This window comes from Dromiciops gliroides, chromosome 5 (genome assembly GCF_019393635.1).
Source record: "Dromiciops gliroides isolate mDroGli1 chromosome 5, mDroGli1.pri, whole genome shotgun sequence".
Classification (NCBI taxonomy): domain Eukaryota; kingdom Metazoa; phylum Chordata; class Mammalia; order Microbiotheria; family Microbiotheriidae; genus Dromiciops; species Dromiciops gliroides.
The window spans coordinates 117,185,399-117,207,679 of NC_057865.1; the positions used below are offsets into that span (position 1 = coordinate 117,185,399).

The window sequence follows — 22,281 nt, forward strand, 5'->3', positions numbered from 1 at the left end:
CTGGGTGGCGCAGTAGATAAAGCACTGGCCCAGGATTCAGGAAGACCTGAGTTCAAATCTCACCTCAGACACTTGACACTTACGAGCTGTGTGAACCTGGGCAAGTCACTTAACCCTCACTGCCCCACAAAAAATAAAATAAAATAAAATAAAATTCCAGGGGTAAAGGTAGACTCACACCTAGACATTCTCTAATGCATGCAATCTGGATAAGTGTTTAGACAAATATATTTAATCACCAATTCATTGAAAGAGTAAACTTTACCTCTCCATAACCACAGACTACCACTTGCTTCCCACCAAACATCATGTCTGTTGTCCTTTTAAGCCTGGGGGAGGGAAAAATACCAATTAGGCATTAGAACAACTTGCTACTACCTTGTTTGTCCCTCTATGTCAGACTGCACTGCAGTCCTTTGTATTTGAGGTATCAAATGATGAAGGGGATTGTATAAGAGAAGCATGAAGACTTGTAAAAACTGACACAGAGAGAAATGAGTAAAACCGAGAGAACAATTTGTACAAAAATAACAATATAAAGACAAAACTTTGAGAGATTTGAGAACTGATCAATTCAATGACTGACTAAACACAATTCCAAAAGACTAATGATACCCCCCCCCCAAAAAAACCCAACCCCATTCTACCTTCTTCCTGACAGAGAAGTGATGGACTCCAAGTACAGATATAGACATATTTTTTAGGCATGGCCAAAGCAGAAATTTGTTATGCTTACCTATGCACGTTTTATACAAATGTTTTGGTTTTCCTTACTTTCTCAATGATAGGAAATGAATTAGCCTTTATAGGGCACCTACTATGTACGAAGATACATATATATACATATATATATATACACACACATATATATATATATACATATACACACACACACACACATATATATATACACACACATATAAAAACATCTTTGTACATATATACATATAACTGTATGTGTGTATATATATATATATATGAAAAAGGCACTATACTAAGCATTTTATACATATCTCATTTGATATAATGGGAAAGGAGAGAAGTGGGAGGGAAAGATAATAGATGGTTTTCATTGAGAAAAATTTAATTTAAAAAAATTGTACTACCCCCACCCCCACTCCTTTTCCCCCTACCTTTTTTTTCATAGTCTAATACCATGAGGACTATTACACTACACACTCGAAAGGAACAAATGAAACAAAAGAAAACATGAGTTTAAAGATCGAAAGAGCTCTTTTGGTTTGTTGGTTTAAAGTTAAAAAGCGAAGAATTCCTTTGATAAATGAGTCAGTAGTATCAGACTGGACAGTAGATCCCAAAAGACTCCAAGAAGATAAGTTGTCTATTTAGGGTGGAGAGGAAGCTTAAACCATGCCAGAAAAATCTGACTCCCAGACAGTGGTGATTTCTCAGAGGCTGATTCTCTTGAATGCGTTTGTCTGTGTTACATGCCACCTCTTTGATTTATGGTTCTTCATGGGGCTGGTTCCCATAATTCCCAAATTCTCTGAGGAGAGATTAGTAGTACATACTGAAGCCTACTGAGGCCCCAGTTTAGAATCAGAGTTTGCCTTCTGTGAGAGGCCTTCCCTGACTAGGCAGCAAGAAGGATATGTTGGACTTGTGTCCAAAGCACTCTTCACCATATATCTTGGTGTTGTATTTCTGTGTATTCATCTATCCATCTTGTTTAAAGATAGAAACTGGACACGGATTATACCTGTCATGCTTTACCCTATAGCATTTAACATAAAATTCCCTGTATATTGTGGATATTACTTAAGTGCACAGGGTAAGAATCGTTACCCTAATAAAGAGAAATTAGTGGCTGTGATACTACCCATGCAGGAACATGGTGGTCCTAGGTACTTGTCATCAGCAAGGGAAATGTAAAAATCACACTTATGAGCTTATCTGTCTGAGTCTCTCTTACTACATATAACATCAAACCTTTCTTTCCCCCTTTCAGGTGTGTTGATCCCACTGCAAGACCCCCCCATAAAGCACTGCAAGGTGGGGTAGAAGAATTAATGCCACTGGGATCTTGGAGTCTGATTGGCCCCCTGCTCCTCAAAGCCTATGCCTATTCAGTTCAGTCCTTGTGATCTTACAGAGTCAATGTCTCAAGGTTAAAGGAAAAGTCAGCAAAAACTATCTATGGTCAGGAAGGGCTTCCCTGAAAAATGACTGATGTGTGAGTGCTAGGTTCTTGAACTTTTCTCTAGTTTATCTATCCTGGGGCCCTCTGTTAACAGTACTCAGCCCCTGGTTTATTTTTTTAACTGAAAAACAGCTTCAGGCCCCTTTCGAACTATGGGAGGCAAATCCTTACACATCTTACCTAATGACACTCAAATTTCTCAAAGTCTCTGCTGTCACTGGGCACTGGCATTCTTTGACCAAATGAAATGGAACCATTTCTGGACTGCGTTGGACACAGTCAGTCATTACAGCCTTCCTTCTGTGGAGCCTATGGCCGATGTGTACCCTAGGCCTGAAGGTTCTTCGCTTTCACTTGGGCTGCACCCCAGAAAATCTTCTTGGCTCCGTGTCTTACTTATGCCAGGATAACCTACCTAGTGAGCATCTAAAAAAGTTATTATCATTGAGGATCTATAAACCTCATCACTACTATCAAACTCAGGATAATAATGATAATCTACATAAGTAGTATTGGCATTCAATAATCACACTGCCAGAAAGACTTTGAAGCAACATGTCACCTTTAAGATTGAGCTAAGATAAGTCCTTCTAGACAGTAGGCTTTTGCCTACTTATTTCCTCCAAATTGTATTCAATATGTAACAAATCTCTGTTGTTTTCATTAGTGATGTGGATCACATCCTTACCCACAAATCCACCTCTAAATTGAATTCTGCGGCTGACCCCAGATCAGGGAGAGCAGCATTTGACCTGTCTACGTCTCTGCCACCTTCCTCCCAAATAGGCCAGGCAGGTCATTCCCCAAGGGTGGCCATGGCAATTTCTTCAAAGCATGGCAGGCACCATGTCGGGGCAGGGTGAAAATAACCCTGCAGATACTGAACTCCCTTACTGGTGAGTTATTCATGCAGATGTCTCTCTGCAAACTGGCAGAAAGTTCAGAGCCATGAAGTACCTGAGACCACAGGGCCTTCACAACCTAAAGCTGGGTACCTTCTCACCCAGTTCGAGTGCTCTGGCAGAGGGACATCTTTCTGGGCCAGCACTGATTTTCCCTCCTTAAAAAGGAGTGTATAGATGGCAATTTGGTCCTTCTTCAATCTCAAAATCTTGGCAGCAGCTGCTGCTGCTGCACTTAGAGCCAAAGCTAGAAAGCTGTCCTAAGACTAAAAATTGTTGCTGGGAATTACTCTGCATCCACTGAAAGTGGCCAGATAGCCACACAGGACTGCTGGGCGATAGAGAAGAGCTGGTTTAAGAGCCAGAAGCTCCTGCCATCACAGCTTTCTAGCAAAGTGGTTGCTTCCTCAGACTGGCTTCACAGAAAGTGGTAGCTCCAACAATTGAGCAAAGAAGTGGACTGACTTTTCCAAATAATAAAGAATGTTAGTAGTCACAAATCTTGGTCATGAAGCAATTACAATCCCAGAATCTAAGCTGACCTTCACACATGGCATTTGTTCAGAAGGGGAGCCCTCCTGGCCAACTGAAGCATTCCCTAGAGACACCTGCAACATACCCATCAAGAATGGACTCCCGGCAACAGTAGAGGTTGTCAAACTTCTGTTTGGTGACTGAGTCATTGACATTCATGGCTGGAACGCATAGCTTCCCAGCCTTGGATAACTGGTACAGCCTGTGAAGGTGAGGGAAACAGAGAGGAACATGAGCTGCTGAGACACTGTACTGGGCTCAGTTCTGAGAGAGTGCCACTTGATACCTCTTTGCTGCACTTATGGCTCTCTCCTATCCATACTCTACTACTATACCGGGAGTTCCTTGTGGACAGGAAAGATGTCTTAGTCATTTATGTACATGCCTCAGTATCTGTCCCAGAATCTTACAATAAATGTTTAATGGATGAGGGAATTCCTAACTAGAAGACCAAAGTCAACAAGAAACTTATTCAATTGGCCTCAGACACTTAACACTTACTAGCTGTGTGACCCTGGGCAAGTCACTTAACCCCAATTGCCTCACCAAAAAAAAAAAAAAAAGAAAGAAAAGAAAAAAGAAACTTATTCAAGATCACAAAATGAACCAATGAGAATAAAGACTTCCATTTCCAAAACAGTCCATGCTAGTAAAAAGGACAGTATGGTCCTAAGGCCGATGTACTGACTTCGAATTTTACAGGTTCTGAAAAGTGGTAATTTGTTGACAAGCTATGCTATCATATTTAATATACTGCTCCACAGCTTTTGTTTCAGATTCCACTCTTTACAACTGAAACGGAATGAGCAAAAATGATCCCCCCAAGGTCATTCCAACAGTTAGTGCTCTTCTGAGAAACTGAAAACAAGAACGCCTAGGTTACTGAGGGGGTTTGATTTTGGCCTCAGACCCCAGCTGGGCACCTACAGTCAAGTTACTTCTCTGAGGGAAATATTGACCCCATTTTACAGATAATATTCAGAGAAGTAATTGTGAAGAAAATTCTCTGTCAAGTTCAAGGAACTATATAGAAATTGTGATGAACAGGATGCTATCAGAAAAACCTGGAAAGACACACATGAACTGAAGCAGAGAGAAATATACTGTATACAAAATAACAGGATTACTGTAAGATGATCTGCTGGGAAGCACGTGGTTATTTTCAGCAAGGCAATGATCCAAAATGGGGTTAATGATGTTTGTATTTCGGGCAGCTAGGTGGCACAGTGGATAAGGCACCGACCCTGGATTCAGGAGGACCCGAGTTCAAATTCGACCCTAGACACTTGACACTTACTAGCTGTGTGTCCCTGGGGCAAGTCACTTAACCCTCATTGCCCCCTCCCCCCCCCCAAAAAAAAAAGGGAAAAGAAAAAATGCTTGCATTTTTTATATTTCAACACAGGGTGACTGAAGCACACAGTGAACCTTAAATGTGAGCTATTATCATTGTATTCTCTAGAATTAGAATACAAAACTAACCAACAATTATGAACAGAAGCCTAAGGAGGAAAAGGTTTTATATCAAGTAGATGCTGTGGGAATGATTTTATCTCCTTTTAATTTTTGTTTTTGGTTTTGTGTTTTTTTTTGGAGGGGCAATGAGGGTTAAGTGACTGCCCAGGGTCACACAGCTAGTAACTGTCAAGTGTCTGACGCTGGATTTGAACTCAGGTACTCCTGAATCCAGGGTTGGTGCCTTATCCACTGCACCACCTAGCTGCCCCCTCCTTTTAAAACAGGACTTTGAATAGTCAATCAGTCAATGAACATTTATTCAGTGCTTACTGTGTGCCAGGTACAATGCAAAGTAGTGGGGACAAAAAGAAAGGCAAAACCACAATTCTGCCCTCCAAGAAAAATATGCAAATAACTATACTATTACACACATAGAGTGTAACTAGGAGGTGATCTCAGATGGAAGGCCTAGAAGGGAGCAGGCCTAGAAATGCCTCTTGCAGAATGTGGATTTTGAGGAAGGAAACCAGGAAAGTGGACAGGTGAGATGTTAGGAGGAACAGCATTCCAGGCTTCAGGAACAGTGAGAAGGCACGTGAGGGAATGATATGTGTGAGGATCAGCTAAGAGGCCAGAAAGCTTGATCACAGTATGGGGGGGGGGGGGGGGAGAAGAGGGGACGAGGACTAGAAAAGGACCACAGGGCCATGTGGGTAAGGGCTTAAGATGCCCCAAAGGTGCATTTTATATTTGATCCTGGTAGTAATGGGGAGCCCCTGGCATTTACTGAGTAAAGGGTGACATGGTTAGACCTGTACTCTAGAAAAATTGTTTAGACAGTTGAATTGAGGATGGATTGGAATAGAGAAAGGCTTAAGAAGGGAGACAAAGGAGGATTCTCCATTAATAGTCTTTATCTTTTGAGCAGATAAGGATCTGCACCAGAGTAGCGACTACATGAGTAGGGAGAAGGGGAAGTACATGAGAAATGCTGTGAAGGTAGAAATACTAAGATCTGACAATCAGCTGGATACAAGTGGGGAGAGTGCAAGTGTGAAGTTGAGGATGACAGAAGGCAAGCTAGGTGACTGGGAGATATCAGTGCTCTCAGCAGTAATAGGAAAGTTAGGAAGAGGGGATCTTTGGAGGGAAAGATTAGCTTGACCAATTTGGCTCTAAGGGTAAAATAAAAACAAAAATTTATTGCAATCAAATTACATTCCAATTTCCAACATGGGAGTACTTATATTTATATGGTACTTGACAATTTACAAAGTGCTTTCTCTGCAATAATCTCATAACATAAGTACTATAATTATTATCCCCACTTTGTAGATGGGAAACCTGTGGCTTAGTGAGGTTCAGTGATTCACCTGAAGTCACAAACAAATAGATGCCAGAGCTGGGACCTGAATTAGGGTGTTCAGCCTAGAAGAATCTAAGCTGTATAAAGCAGATGTTCTCATGATGATTCTTACCTGTGAACTCCTGTAACACTCTCTTCTACTATGCCCTTGATTTTCTTAAACATGTTGGGATACTTCTTATAAATCCAATGGGTTAGGTCGCCTCCATCATCCAAGATCTGCAATAAGAAGGACCAATAATAATCACACTAACTATTCATTGTTACTGACAGCTTGAGGTTATACTTGTTCCTTTGGGTCTAATTCTAGAACCTGACTTATTTACTAATTGATTTTCCAATTCTTCAGTTTGGTCAAAGAAATCATCTTAAACGTGTGTAGTCAATGGATTACAGTCAATGCTAAAAACCCATAAAAAATCTCTAATGCTTACAGTGGGAGAAATTTAAGAATGGTATAATGGGTCATAGTTATATTTCTCACAGTAAAATGACCTTCTCATGTGGCATTCTCTACACATCAAGACAAAGTCAAAGTCAAAAGTCCAAATGATGAATTTCTTATTGCACTCAAAAGGATAGAACAAAAACTGCTTAATTGGGATTCAACACTCAAGTGAGGATCTAAAAAGAAGGCACCTAGCTCTCTTTAAAGGGTTTAAGTCACCTAGGTACTAGAAGAAGCAGCCAACATGATTGCTGAGTCAATGTGAGTGCTGCTTGAAAGTATATAGAGAATGCAAGAGGTACTTCAGGCCTGGAAAAGAGTAAATACCTGAAGTTCTGAAAAAAGAAAGAGAATGGCGTGTACAAGCAAACAACAGGCTAATTGAGTTTGACTTCAATTCCTGAGAAATTCATCTAAAGAGATGGCTAACGAGCATCTAAAACAGGTGATACCAGACACCTTCTTTCTTTCTTTTTTTTTTTTGACAGTGTTAATATACCAATAAATCAGGGGAATGATATAAATGTAGTTTACCTAGTGTGATTTTTTATTTTTAATTTTTTTCATTCTGAACTTGACAAACACTAGCAAAACTTTTCCATTACTCTTGAGAGCACTATTCTCCCAGTCACCCATGTTGCAACCTGTGTCATCCTCAACTCCTCACTTGTACTCCCTCTGAAACACACACATGTATCCAACTGATTTTGGAAACATGAAAATTTCCACCAAAAAAAGGAGAAAAAAGATTGTATGAAATCTTGAGTCTTTTACTAATTATGGTTTGCTTTTTTAAACTTTTCTTTATCATCACAATTACTAGCCTCCCTCCCTCACCTTCTCGGGGAATATGCTGAGCAATGGTATTGATGGGTCAAAGGATACAATAATAGTGACTTTTTGGATATAGATACAAATAGCTTTCTAGAATTTGGACCAATTCATAGTTCCACCAACAGTGCATTTGTGTGTCTTTTCTCCCATATCCCTTTCAATAATTTCCCTTTTTTGAAATTCTTGTCAATCTCATGGGTATGGGGTGGAACCTCAGAATAATTAAAAAATTTTATTTTAGCAGGGCAATGAGGGTTAAGTGACTTGCCATGGGTGACACAGCTAGTGAGTGTCAAGTGTTTGAGGCTTGATTTGAACTCAGGTCCTCCTGAATCCAGAGCCAGTGCTTTATCCACTGTGCCACCTATCTTCCCCTATCAGAATAATTTAAAATGTCTTTTCCTTATTATTAGTGACTGAGCATTTTTCATATGGTTGTTAATAGCCTGCTTATCTTTTTTTAAAGACCTGACTATCCATATATTTTCATAGCTTTTCTACTGGAGATGACTTTTGTTCTTACATATTTGAATCAGTTCCCTATATATCTTGGTTATCATACCTTGACCTGAGAAATTCACTGCAATAATTTTTCCCAGTTAATTCTTTTCCTTCTCATTTTAACTGCAATGATGTTGTCTGTGCCATACAGTTTTATGTAATCCAAATTGTCTGTTATCCTCTGTGATATTCTTTTCCCTTTATTTGGTCAAGAAGTCTTCCTTTATCTTTCCTTGTTCACTTTTGATATGGCCTATTATATTTAGAGCCTCTGTCCATTTGGAGCTCACTGGAATATATAATGTGAGAAATTGGTTTAAATTTTGATTTCTGCCATATTGTTTTCCAGTTTTCCCAGAAGTTTTTGTTGAATCATTTACCCCAATAGTTAGCGATCTTTGGGTTTATCCAACACTATACTACTATGGTCTTTTGCTTCTGGATATCGTGCACCCAATCTGTACTATGGATGAATTTTTTAAAATTTTAAATCAGCACTAAATAGTTTTGATAAACACTGTTTTCAGTAATGCTTGAAATTTGGTTCAGGTGTGGCCTCTTCCTTACCACTTTTTGTTTGACATTTTGTTCGACATTTTGTTCCTCCGGCTGAATTTTGTTATCATTTCTTTTAGCCCTATAATTTTTTGGTAGTTTGATGGCACTACTCAAGTAAATTAGTTTAGATAGCATTGTCATTTTTATTATATTGGCAGGACTCAACCAGAAGCACTTAATAGTTCTCCAGTTATTGAGATGTGTATTTCTTTTTTCTTTTTTTTCTTTTTTTTTTATTGCAGGGCAATGAGGGTTAAGTGACTTGCCCAGGGTCCCACAGCTAGTAAGTGTCAAGTGTCTGAGACCTAATTTTCAGGTCCTCCTGAATCCAGGGCCAGTGCTTTATCCACTGTGCCATCTAGCTACCCCGAGTTGTGTATTTCTATAAAGAGTGTTTTTAGTTGTAGTTGCTGTCCTTGTGTATGTGTCTTGATAGGTAAACTACCAAATAATTTGCACATTTTGCAGTTATTCTGATTAGAATTTATCTATTCTCCCCGCTAGATTTTGTTAGTAATATATAAAAAATGGCTGATGGTTTATGTGGGTTTATTTTATACCCAGGTACCGTGCTTTTACCGAAATAGTTACTGTTTCAATTCATATTTTTTGGGCAGGGAAATGAGGGTTAGGTGATTTGCCCAGGATCACACAGCTAGTAAATGTCAAGTGTCTGAGACTGGATTTGAACTCAGGTCCTCATGAATCCAGGGCTGGTGCTTTATCCACTGTGCCACTTAGCTGCCCCTGTTTCAATTAATTTTAATGGAATCTTTAGAGTTTTAGACTATAATACAGTACACCATATTATATAAAAATATGTTATAGCACACAATACAATATATAATGTCATAGTATAATAATATATAATAGAGTATAATGTATAATAATAGACTATATCATCTATAAGAAGGATTGTGTTTTCTTTGCCTAGATTTATTACCTTAATTGCTTTTTCTTATCTTATTGTTATATCTAACATTTTATAAATACATCAAATAAGTAGTTAAAAGGAATTTCCTTGTTTTATCCTGCGGCTTCTAGTGTCTCTCCATTACACATAATACTGTCAGTTACCAGGTTACTTCCCTTCATCTAGGCTATCAGAAATACTCAAGAGTACTTTACAAACTCCCACCATTCAGTGGCAATGTCTACACTGGGTTGACTTACTTTCTCCAGCAGGATCTACCCTCTCTCTTAATTTATCAACAATACTGTCAAGTGTCCAAAATACCTCCCTGTCCTTCTGGAGGACATAGGCTCACCAACCTCACGACTACTGGTCCTCCATCTTACTTCAGCGCCTGTTGTTTTCTTTAATCAGAAGAAAATTTGCCTTGGGGAAAAAAGGTGAACATAGGGATCCAAGCCAGGATTCACATCCAAAATTTTTATATCAGTTCCATGTCACAAGTTAATGCTTCCTTTTCCAGTGGCAGACACGCTTAGGCATAAGGATTCCCTAAGGAAACCAGAAGGTTTCTTTGACATTTCTCTTTCCATTTCTACATTTGACATTATTTCTGGATTTTCCTTTACATTCTCCATTCCCTAGACACCATTAAAATAAAAGACTATGGGAGTGAAATAAATGGAAACATTGGATCATAAATTCCTACCTTTTCCATCCAATTTTTATATTTTCCTGGGTTCACAGAAGGTAGCTGCCTTCCTTAATCATTAATGAATGTAACCAATGAGAACTGAATGTATTATTTTGATTGAAAAAAAAAATTCTGGTACAAACTTGTGTTTTCTCCTTGGCTGGTAGTTAGAATTATGGTTTTCTTCCTTAGGAAAAATTCCTTAGCTTTTACTTGTTATATCCTTTCCTTTCATTGTTAAATTCCTTGTTAGTACACAGTTAGCTAATTCCTAAGGATTTTAAGGTATTCACCCTAGGTTCTCTAAACTATCAAAAACTATATTTGTACTTGGCACAAATGGACATGAGCACAGATAATGCCACACTGCCCGTAGAAGAAGGATGGGAAAGAGGAAGAACAAAGTAGAATCTACCATTTATATACACTGTACCGTTGCTATCTCTGTAGTCTCAGTTCCTCTGATCCTATACAAAACATTCTCTGTACTCTGAGGCAGTTCAGAACAGAGGCACAGTGCATATAGAGCTGGGCCTAGAGTTAGGAAGAGCTGAGTTCAAATACAGCTTTAAATACTTACCAGCTGCATGACTGTGGGTAAGTCACTTAAATCTATCTCCCTCAGTTTCCTCAATTGTCAAATGGGGATAATAATAGCATTTACCTCCTAAGGTTGTTGTGAGGATCAAATGAGATAATATTTGTAGGATGGTGCTTAAGAAATGATTATTCCTTCTTCTTTCTTGGTTGCAAGTAATATTTAGGCTCAGAGATTTAGGGGTTTCAGAGTTAATTCACTAATTTCTCCTCTCAGGAGCATGAGGGAGCACTGTGAAAAGTAGCCAGTGACTCCTCTTTATCCTCCTTTGTCTCTTGTAACAAGTCAGTATCCAAATGTGCCATTCACCTATAAATCACCTATGAGTCAGGTGACTTTTGCAATGGTGGTGATACTGGTAAATGTTAAGGAGTAAAACCGAAATAGCTCGACTGTTTTGCACAAAAGTTCAGTCTCTAGGACCCAGGGAAGCTGTTTCATACACACTTTTGTAATCTGTAGTGTTTGAAACTTGGGGAGACTTTTGACTCCATTGGTTAATATAAATGTCCCCAAACTGAGGATCTATTTCTCTTGTCATCTTCTATTTGAAAAGTCTTTTCATTAATACTAATCTAGGCACATTGACAGTGAAGCTCTGCATCAGGAGTCTGACCGCAGAGAATTCCCTAAACTCACTGGAAAAAAGTCAGGTAAACTGTCACTGACAATAATGATAAGCACGGCTAGTGCTTAAATAGTGCTTACTACGTAACAGGCCCTGTGCTAAGCACTTTACAATGACTATCTCCTTTGATCCTCACAACAACCCCAGGAGGAAAGTGTTAATATGATCCCCACTTGACAGAGGAGGAAACTGAGGTAAATAGAGGTTAAGTGATTTGCCCAGGGTGACACAGCTAGTAAGTGTCTGAAGCTGGATTTGAACTCAGGTCGTCCTGTGTCTGAACTGTAGGCCCAGTGCTCAATCTTCTGTACTACCTAGTTGCCCCCAAGTTTTTCTAAAATGCATTTCTTTTTTCTTTCTTTCTTTTTTTTTTGTGGGGCAATGACAGTTAAGTGACTTGCCCAGGGGCACACAGCCAGTAAGTGTCAAGTGTCTGAGGCCAGATTTGAACTCAGGTCCTCCTGAATCCAGGGCCGGTGCTTTATCCACTATACCACCTAGCTGCCCCCTAAAATGCATTTCTTAAGGAAAGTAAACTACAAATAACTGGCCTATCTGGAAAAAAATAAAGTAAGAACTTTCTAGCAAAGCCTCTGAACTGTGCTTTGCTTCCTATTTCACAAGGCCACACTTTAAGTCATTGGCCACCCTACCCCTGCAGATCTGCGATCTGACGTACCATATTGGGCTGCCACCCCTCTACATTCACACAGCGGTCGATGCACCACCAGAAATCATCTTCCGATTCTCCTTTCCATGCAAAGACAGGAAATCCTGAGAAAAAAAGGACAAAGAGACACTATTTAGACTTAGGAGGAGCCTAAAGGATTGGCAGCAGGACTAATATCCCTGAGATCTCAACTAGCTCTCAGCCTGCCCACAAATCAAGCCCTTGGAGGGCTATTCTTTACTCCCCAGCATTTCCTTTAGTGTCTTTTCAGGGACTCTTTGCCTCTTTGGGTGCATTTCTGCTCTCACATGTCTAGGGGGCACAGGGGTTTTCCTCCAATGCTAAATGGCATGGCAAAGAATACAAAATCAGAGAGAAGTACCTAGGTCTCCCATCAAGCTGCACTGACAGTAATACTACTCCACAAGCATCCTTGGACTTCATTTTCTCTCTGCTTGTGTTAATGCCTCCCCTTTGCCTAGACTGCTCCCATCACCCTCTATACTTATCGAACACTCCATCCTCCAAGGCCCAGCTCAAGGGATACCTCGGTCAGGATTCCTTCCTGACCATCACAGCCACAAATAACACTTCTCTGAACTTCCTTGGCAATTTAATTGTCCCTTTTTTTTTTTTTAATTTTTTTTTTAGTGAGGCAATTGGGGTTAAGTGACTTGCCCAGGGTCACACAGCTAGTAAGTGTTAAGTGTCTGAGGCCGGATTTGAACTCAGGTACTCCTGACTCCAGGGCCGGTGCTCTATCCACTGCGCCACCTAGCCGCCCCTAATTGTCCCTTTTTTAAAGTTTATTTTTAATAGTATTTTATTTTTTCCAAATACATGTTAAGCTAGTTTTCCACATTCATTTCTGTAAGATTTTGAGTTCCAAATTTTCCTCCCTCTCTCCCTTCCCTCCCCCCTCCTCAAGACAGTGAGCAATCTGATACAGGTTAGACAGTACTAAGTGTACCTTTCTTAGGACAATTATCACATATCATGACACATTTATCATGTTAGTTATTTGGGTATCAAATTATCTCACACACTAGATTTTTAATTACTTAAATGTAGGTCCTTGAGTCTGATTCAGCCTTACATAATCAACAGGGTCCTTAATCTGGTGCTGTGAATACAGTAGGGATATACTAATGGGAGAGAATTTTAAACTGGAAGAGACCTTAGAGTCAATGGAGTCAAAGCCTTCATTTTATACATGAAGAGACTCAGGCTCAGAGAAGTGAACTGCCCAAAGTGGGACAGGTCAATAGAGCAGAGAGCTGGGATTAGAATGATGTCCTGACTCCAAATTCCAGATTCCTTACACTATTGCAAAGCCTGTAGGTGATAGAAAGAATAGCTGCTATGATTATAGTGAAGGCAAAAGAAAGGGCTACATTTGGGAAGAGTTTAACAAATGCAGGTACCTTTCACAAACTCCTAGTTAGGTCTTTGAAGTACCAGACCATTCTGCCACCCCAAAGTGTCAATCAATGATGGAGGGCAGAGGCCAGAAGTGAATCTAAGAACCTGGATTTATTTAATTTCCCTAGACTTCCAGGAAGAGAAAGATGGAAGTTTGATCAAATATTAATTTTTCAGGTTGGTCTCTTATTTGCTGAGGCAGAAACACTGAATTTTAAATGAGGGTAAAGTACTTCTAGGAAAATTGGCAGGGACAAGAAGGTACTGTTTTGGTGGTTGACTTTCAGTCTACCTCTCTTTTCAGGGAAGGGGTCCATAATAGGGTTCTTTAAAGAGGAAAGATGTACGGTTTTCATAAGTGTCCTAACAATAACATGTCAAAATAACAGTACTCCAGTAATTAATAATCAAGCATAAACCAATCTTCAATAATGGTTACACATTAGAAAATTGTATAGTAGCAAGCCGGCTTCAGTAAAGTGATAGGCGAGAAGCAGAGATGAATGTTAAGATCACAAAAAAATCTGTTTTTTCCCAGTTGCCCAGTATTCATGCCACCTGGGGAGAGGAATACTACAGTGGGTAAGGTTCAAAACAGTTCTATGGAAATAAATAAGTTTATTGGCAGACTCCAGTAAAGCATTTATATTAAATAGATAGACACCCTGTTCTCCAAACTTAGCTTCTACCCCCACCCTGGCCCCCAATCCCCACTTTGTATAAAGCACAGAGAATAGGCAAATTTTCCTACCACTTTCAGCAAGAGCAGCAGCCACTTCATTGAGGGTAGAGTAGATATTGCAGGCAGCCCATCGACACTGAGCCCCTAAAGCACTCAGCGTCTCCATGAGTACCTACATTAAGGAGAGGGGAAAAGCAGAGGGGGATTGAGGTTGACTAAGGAGACAGGCTGCTAGCATAATATGAGTTTCATATCAGAAACAAAAGTGTTCATGACAAAGCATTCTCAATTTCTCCCCTAGCTCTTTCTTGCTGCTAGAAAGTCCTCAACTTTGGTATGTCAGAGTATCTAAGATCTACAAAAGCAATATGAACCAATTTGAAAAAATTAATAGAATTACAATTTATCTTAATGACTATGACCAAGGGGCATCAAGTATGAGGGCTTAAAGTCTAGAGAAGGGGGAAGAAAGCAGGAAGGAGAGGGTAAGGGGAGGGAGGGGAACACCCTTTTATTCCCACGTTGATTAGGAAACCCTGAAGATGTTCCCTGGAATTCTACCCAAATTCACTTGTCAGCATTCCCATAAAGAGAAAAGCTTTTGATTAATATATTACTTTAACCACGGTTCAAGGTTTTCTCTATTCCATAACATGCGAGGTACCTTCCATTATGGCTGCAATTACTTAACACCAAGTCTATAATCCAGACCAGGGGTTCTTAACCTGAGGTATGTGAACTTGCTTTTAAAGATATCTTCATGGGAATCTGGACTCAGACACTTGACACACACTAGCTGTGTGATCCTGGGCAAGTCACTTAACCCTCACTGCCCCACCAAAAAAAAAAAAAATCTTCATGGGGTAGCTAGGTGGTGCAGTAGATAAAGCACCAGCCTTGGATTCAAGAGTTCAAATCTGGGCTCAGACACTTGACACTTACTAGCTGTGTGACCCTGGGCAAGTCACTTAACCCTCATTGACTCGCCCCCCCCCATCAAAATTAAAATTAAAAATAAAATCTTCATCTTATTTCTTACATGAAGAAACACTGTTTGGACTGATGATTCTATAATATTTTGAGAAATCTGGAGTAAAACAAAGTGGATTTTTAAAATGAAATTATAAAAAATATATAATGATTTTTTAAAAAAATTCATCACTGTATTTCAGTGTAATTGGTTTCCTTTTCAATCTTAAGTCATTTATTTTATATATTTAAAAACCTTATTCTGAGAAAGCCTCACTTCTCAGGCTTCCAGACTTCGCAAGACTGCCCAAATCTACAACACAAGAAAGAATAAGAACTCTTTGTCTAGCCCAGGGTTTAAGGTTTTTTTCACTTGCAACCCCTTTTTGCCCAAGAAATTTTTATACGACCCCAGGTATACAAAATAGGCTTAACCTTTTACATTCGCCCCTTTGTGGGGTTATGACCCACAATTTAAGAAGCTGGGGTACAGTCAATATTCTGGCAATATTGCAGACATAGGGAGACACCACTCCACAGTGAATCCCATTCTCATGACATCATGAAGGAGATTGCAGGCTATCCTTCCAGAGATCACATCCTGTGTGTGGAGGGAGAAGAGACTCACCGCCGTCTGAGCAGTGATATGAGTGCAGCCCACAATCTTGGCTCCAGCCAAAGGTTTTTCTCCCTGAGCTCTCTTCCTTAGCGCCATCAGTGCTGGCATCTCTGGAAGGGATCAAGACACACCACAATGAGAGAGAGTAAGGAATTTGAAAGGAAGGAGAAAGAAAAACAAATATAAAAACCTGAGCCTTCAGTAAAATTCAGTCAAACGAGCATTTATGAGGCATTTACTATATGCCAGGTATGCACGGTGCTCAGCGCTGTGTGTCCAAATACAACAATGAGATGGTCCTGGCTCACAAGGAGCTTATACTCTCCTAGGCGGATACAACACTTTCATAGAGAAGTAAATACCAGGTGATTTAGAGGGTGGACACTAGCACCAGGGAGAATGGGCCAAGTCTTTCTGAAAGAAGTGACCCAAGCTGAGCCTTGAATACTGAGTTAACATGTTCCAAGAGGTAGAGATGAGGAAAAAGAACATTCCAGGCATGAGGGACAGTGCCTGAAAAGACACAGAGGCATCAAAGAGAATGTCCTGAGCAGCAAAAGGCAAGAGGGTCAGTTTGGGGGGCAGCTAGGTGGCGCAGTGGATAAAGCACTGGCCTTGGATTCAGGAGGACCTGAGTTCAAATCCAGCCTCAGCCACTTGACACTTAACTAGCTGTGTGACCTTGAGAAAGTCACTTAACCCTCATTGCCCTGCAAAAAAAATAAAACAAAGCAAGCAAACAAACAAACAAAAAGAGGGTAATGCACAAAGCTCCCGAGGAAGAGTAACATAATGAAAGAAGAGGCTGAAATCATACTGGGAAGGGCTTTAAATGTCAGAGCTGAATTTCTATTTAATCCTGGAGGCAACAGAGAGCCCCTGAAGCTTCCTGAGAAGGGGAGTGACCTGTATTAAGTATTATTTAACCTGGGGTCCTCAGATGAGAAGCTTACAAATACCTGAGTCCTCATTCCTTCTAGCTTTTCCCTCCCTCCCTCCTTCCTTCCTTCCTTTCTTTCTTTTTTTTAAAGTGGGGCAATTGGGGTTAAGTGACTTGCCCAGGGTCACACAGCTAGTAAGTGTTAAGTGTCTGAGGCCAGATTTGAACTCAGGTACTCCTGACTCTAGGGCCAGTGCTCTATCCACTGCGCCACCTAGCTGCCCCCCTCCTTTCTTTCTTCTGGGGGGCGAGGAGAGTTAGGTGGGGAGTAGGGGTAGGAGGCTCCTTCTTAGTACTTTCTTCCAGAAGTGCTCTCTGAACACAGATCTCTTTCACTACAAGTATTAAATTTCATTCTGACCTCCACCAGTTCTCTGACTCTAAGATATAACCAAGAGAATAGATTGGATAAAGGTCAAAGGTAGACTGGAAGCACTGAATTTAAGAAAGCATTTGGGGGCAACTAGGTGGCACAATGGATAAAGCACCAGCCCTGGATTCAGGAGGACCTGAGTTCAAACCTAGCCTCAGACACTTGACACTAGCTATGTGACCCTGGGCAAGTCACTTAACCCTCACTGCCCTGCAAAAAACAAAACAAAACAAAACAAAAAAAGAAAGCAATTGCTTTCTTTACCTTGCTCTGCAATCTCAATCTCTCGCCGGCCAAACTCTGCCTGTTTAATATTCTTGACACAGAAGTCACTGCTACCCTTGGAGTTCTTCTGCTGTTTGTCCCGTGGGGAAGTCTCATCATCAGAACTGTCTGTATATGAAGCCGCTAGAGAGAGAAGAAGGAAACTTCAGAAGCAAAATTCTTTTCCTCTTAGATCCCAAAGCATGGCATCAGCAATATACCAATCATTCCCAACCACATTGTAATGACCCAGCTCCCCGTATACTTAGACATTTGTCAAACACATAAAGGGGGAAACCAGAATTGCCTCAATCACTCACTGTAGAAGACCAATTACCTATACTTGCCCCTCCCCCCCCATAAAGAGGCAGCTACGACAGAAGTCTAGGGAGCTAAGAAAACCAGTTCCTTATGGTGACATCAGCTGAATGGTTCACAACCAGAAAGAGAGATACATTATGCCACTTGTTTTATTAAACACTTATTTCTGACAGAAAAGAAAGTGACTCTTATTCAGGGAACTCATATTCAGAGACCTCTGAGTAAAGATTCAAATGCAGTATCACGGTGATTAATGATGCTTGGGTGTCTAGAATCTCAGTCACACTTCCTTGGCTGGTACTTGGACAACAAGTCTAGTTGCAATGCAAAGTCCAATACATATAAGCTGGAAAATAAATGTGGACAAAACATTCAGTGCCATGCAAAGAGGGCTCAGCTGGCACCACTCCCCCTCATATTATTAAGTTGAATCATGCTTGTTGATAGGTACCAACAGTGAAGGACTCAAGGTCACTTCTCCTCATGCTGACCTCAGTTTATTCTGGATAAAGATACACTAGATATAGTCACTGAGGCAGATATCTTCTCTTTGGACCTGACCAACTAAGCATACAGTAATAGATTTTTTCTGATGGGGTGAGGGGGAGAAAAGGAAAGTCTGGGACTGTGATGACACAAATGTGGAAAAGTCTGGAAACTCCTTCCACTAACCCAGATCAGCAACTCTGAGAGTTTAAGACAGTTGCCTGGCACATTTCTTGGTGAAATGAACTTGCCCCTGGCCACATTGCTGTGTGTTGGTGGCAGCACTGAACCAGGTGTTCAAGATTCAAAATCTGGCCCTCTATATGGAGTAACAGATGCTGGAGGGAAAAGAAAGAAAAAAAGTCCCTTCTGAACTTTGTTACTGACTGTGCAGCTGGTGCTACTACTTCTACTCTATCCAGTGATTTCCCAGTCTTCTTAGCTAGGGCTCTCTGTTCTTGCTAATCATTTGTTAAGTGGCCTTACAAAACACTCAGTGCCTATGTTTCTGGAGAGAACTTCTTCCTAACTAGCCCAAGTGTCTATGTGGCACCATATGCTTTCCAAAGTTATATGTGGCATGGCGTGGAGGAAGGGAGAGCTGTAAAAGCCTGGGATTCTTTGGGTCTATGGGCCTCTAATCTGATTATATCCAGAGTATTAAGGCACTGCAGGAATTTCTATTTAGAGGATTCATCTTTGGTTGGGCTAAAGAAGGCAAGTCTGACCCTGCCCAACTGAATCAAGCTAGGCAGGCCAAAAAATCTGGGCAGCAGGGGACCAGGCGTCCTTTCCAGGACTGGAATGCTGCCCTAGAACAAAGTCCCAACACGAGGCAAAGAGAATGATCCCAGACACCAAGGGTGGTGAGGGGATTAGCAAGTTCCAAAGAAGACCTTTCTTCTTGAAAGGAGCTAATCTGGACAAAAAGTTTGAAAACCTCCCCCCTCCTCCCCTCCTTTCCCCTTTCTTGGGTGAGTGAGAGCTCAAAGTACCTTTGGCAACTGAACTTAGAAAGAACTGCTTGAGGGCAGTCATCTGTCTGGCAGATCAAAGCTCAGGAACAGTTTATGACTTAGAGGTTTGCCTCACCTGGCGGGAGGTGGCTAACAGCTTTCCCAGCTACCCAGAACCAGAAGTACAAGGTAGTACTCTCATGTAACTGTCACGTGCAGATAGATGTCCTGGACCCCCAAATCACTTCTCAGTGTCACCAATTTAGAGCTAGCAAGTACTTTCAAGGCTATTTAGTCTAACCCACTCACCCATTCTTCCTTTCTTTCCTTCCTCATTTTTTTTTTTTAAATTAAGGAAACTGAGAATCAAAGAGGTTATATGACAGGCCCACTATCACACAGATAAGTGTCAGAGGTGGAATCTGAACCAAATTTGATTCCAAATTTGGAACTCTCTCTCCCATAATGCAAATTCTTGCTCATTTCTGGTTCAAGATATGAATTCTATACCATATAAAACCTGAAGTACTCACAGTTATATGGTTCTAGAACAGAGATTCTTAACTAGTTTTATGTTAGAGGAACCCTAAGGATCCCTTTTCAGAACACTGTTTTAAAATACATATAATGAAATACATAGGATAAGAAGGGAAACCAATTATATTGAAATGCAATTATTGATCTTATTTTTAGGTTCACAGACTCCAGGTTAAGAACCTCATCTAGGGGCAGCTAGGTGGCGTAGTGGATAGAGCACTGACCCTGGAGTCAGGAGTACCTGAGTTCAAATCCGGCCTCAGACATTTGACACTTACTAGCTGTGTGACCCTGGGCAAATCACTTAACCCCAATTGCCTCACTAAAAAACAAAACAAAAAAAAAAAACAAAACAAAAAACCAAACCTCATCTAGGGGCAGCTAGGTGGCACAGTGGATAAAGCACAGAGTTCTATAATTCAACAGGATTGGCTCTCCTAGAACTTTTAACTAAAGAGCTATTCTGTTTCTCCAGGTTGTACTACAGGTGTCTGTAGTTCATCTAGGTCACAGGGGTGAGAAGAAGGAACAAATAGCTGATCAGGCCAGAGGCAGAGTATACAAGCATCAGTCAGCCAGCTCAAAAATACATTATAGAATAGAAACAGATCAACAACCCTTCTTTGTGCCTTGTCAAACAAGAAATAAGAAAGTTGTCAAATAGGGATATGGCTTCTAGAAATATTATTACATTATTAAAGGCCAGTCTTTTTGTCATTTTCTTATTTATATGCTTGACTTCTTTTGGTGGAAAGGAACTACTTTTGTCTGAGGACAAAACTGAGTATAGGTCACTACCAATGAGGGACCAATCTTGGTCTACACTTTAGACCAATGTATTGATTTGCCCCTCCTACTAGTTGTATTATTACATGTATTAAACTATGTTCATTGCTTCCAGAGTGTACTAGCAATTAAAAACACTTTTAGAAAAATGAACTCAGACTAAGTTGCTTCTATAAAGGAGACTAGTTCTTTGCCCTGAAAAATCTTTTCTTCTGGCTTCTTTTTTAAGGTGCTCGAAATAAAAGTACTCGTGTACAGGAAAGATCCCACACACACATTATCAGACAGGCTGTAGGAATGGGTGACTCTGGGTCATGCCAATGTCTAGGCCTTGTTAAAACTCCAGAGTTTTGCTTTTTCCGAGGCTAACTAGACTGTTAGAAGTCTGGCAAAGAAAAACCAACAAAGCATTGGTTACCATAACAGGTATCTCATTCCATTCCATTCATAGGAAATCGAGTCTCAGAGCTCAGCAAGACAGTAGAGATCATCTCATTCAAACCCTTCATTTTACAGACAAATTTGCTGAAATCCAAAGACTTGCCCAGTATCACGGGGCGAAGAGGTGGTGGTGGTGGTGGTCCTTAGGTATTCCTCTTTAAGGAATTATACCCTCTCAAACACAGTTTAATTAGAATAAAATAGTTTTTTATTTGGGCGCTAGAGAAAGGGCCCAAGAGAGAAATCAAGGGGAAAAAAATGGCACAGAGACGTGATTCTCTGAGACACGTTTCTCCTCAAACAGAAGAAAGGCAAGAGCTTTTATAGCTGGTAGATGGGGTGACCACCACTTGACAATGGAGGGGTGGGATGGGGTGACCAACCACCTGACAAAGGAGAGTTCCCTTTGGGGGTGGGGAAAACCTTTTGAGTGTCAGGGGGATTTTCTTTTGAAATGATAGTCTTGACCTCTGGGGTTCTCTCTGTCTCCTAGTTCAGGTAGTAGCCACACCTAACTGACTTTCTTGCTATAGAATTTAATCTTCCCCTACTTAGGTGTGTCCATCCTGATAGCTAGTTGGCCCAACCCCCATTTCACCCAGCATCACACAGCTGTTAATAATGTAGCCATTACTAGAATTCAGGTCTTCTGACTTCCAGTATTCTTTCCACTATACCATGATGCCTCTAGATGGGGTTCTTTATAAAAAGGGTTAAAAGTGATCTGTGTGCTAGGTAATACTGTGAGGATTTATTTATTTAACTAATGATTTTAATCCATTAGGGAAAAAAGTGAAAAGTATTCAACACAGTGATTTTGTTCATCAGGATTTTCTTGGGATTTTACAACAGCTAGTCAGGAACTAAAGGGCACTGTTCTCCCACCTCCTCTCAGTTATTAACTGTGGCAATTAATTAACCCATTGTAAAGGCTTTATTCAAAAACATATCAACAAGAATGATCTGATTTTTAAAAGTCTCTTTTGAATCCAATAGGTTTTTGTTTGTTTTTGGGTTTGGGGAAAGCATTCAAAAAAGCTTATTTCTACAAAATACTTTCAAGAACCTATCTCATCCTTGAAATGACTACTGTCATTTGGAAATGACAACAAAATGTAGCTCAGAGCCACAGTCCTTGGCTTGGAAGGGGCTGGGGCTACAGTTTAGGCATATAAGTGCCTTTCTTAAAGAGATGTCCTGACACAAAGTTTCTTCTGATA

The 22,281-nt window shown here is 40.4% G+C and overlaps 1 protein-coding gene across 9 annotated transcripts in view; it reads right to left on the reverse strand.

The window, feature by feature from the left end:
* AHCYL2 (adenosylhomocysteinase like 2) overlaps positions 1–22,281 on the reverse strand; it is a 160,585-nt gene that overhangs the window by 15,271 nt on the left and 123,033 nt on the right. For all 9 annotated transcript variants that reach the window (XM_043966503.1, XM_043966502.1, XM_043966508.1 and 6 more), the window contains exons 3-9: positions 17,535–17,678; positions 15,967–16,067; positions 14,439–14,541; positions 12,275–12,369; positions 6,534–6,640; positions 3,683–3,799; positions 266–329 (exon numbers count right to left, since the gene is read on the reverse strand). In XM_043966503.1, coding sequence (XP_043822438.1) covers positions 266–329; positions 3,683–3,799; positions 6,534–6,640; positions 12,275–12,369; positions 14,439–14,541; positions 15,967–16,067; positions 17,535–17,678 — 731 coding nt within the window. The remainder of the gene's footprint in view (positions 1–265; positions 330–3,682; positions 3,800–6,533; positions 6,641–12,274; positions 12,370–14,438; positions 14,542–15,966; positions 16,068–17,534; positions 17,679–22,281) is intronic.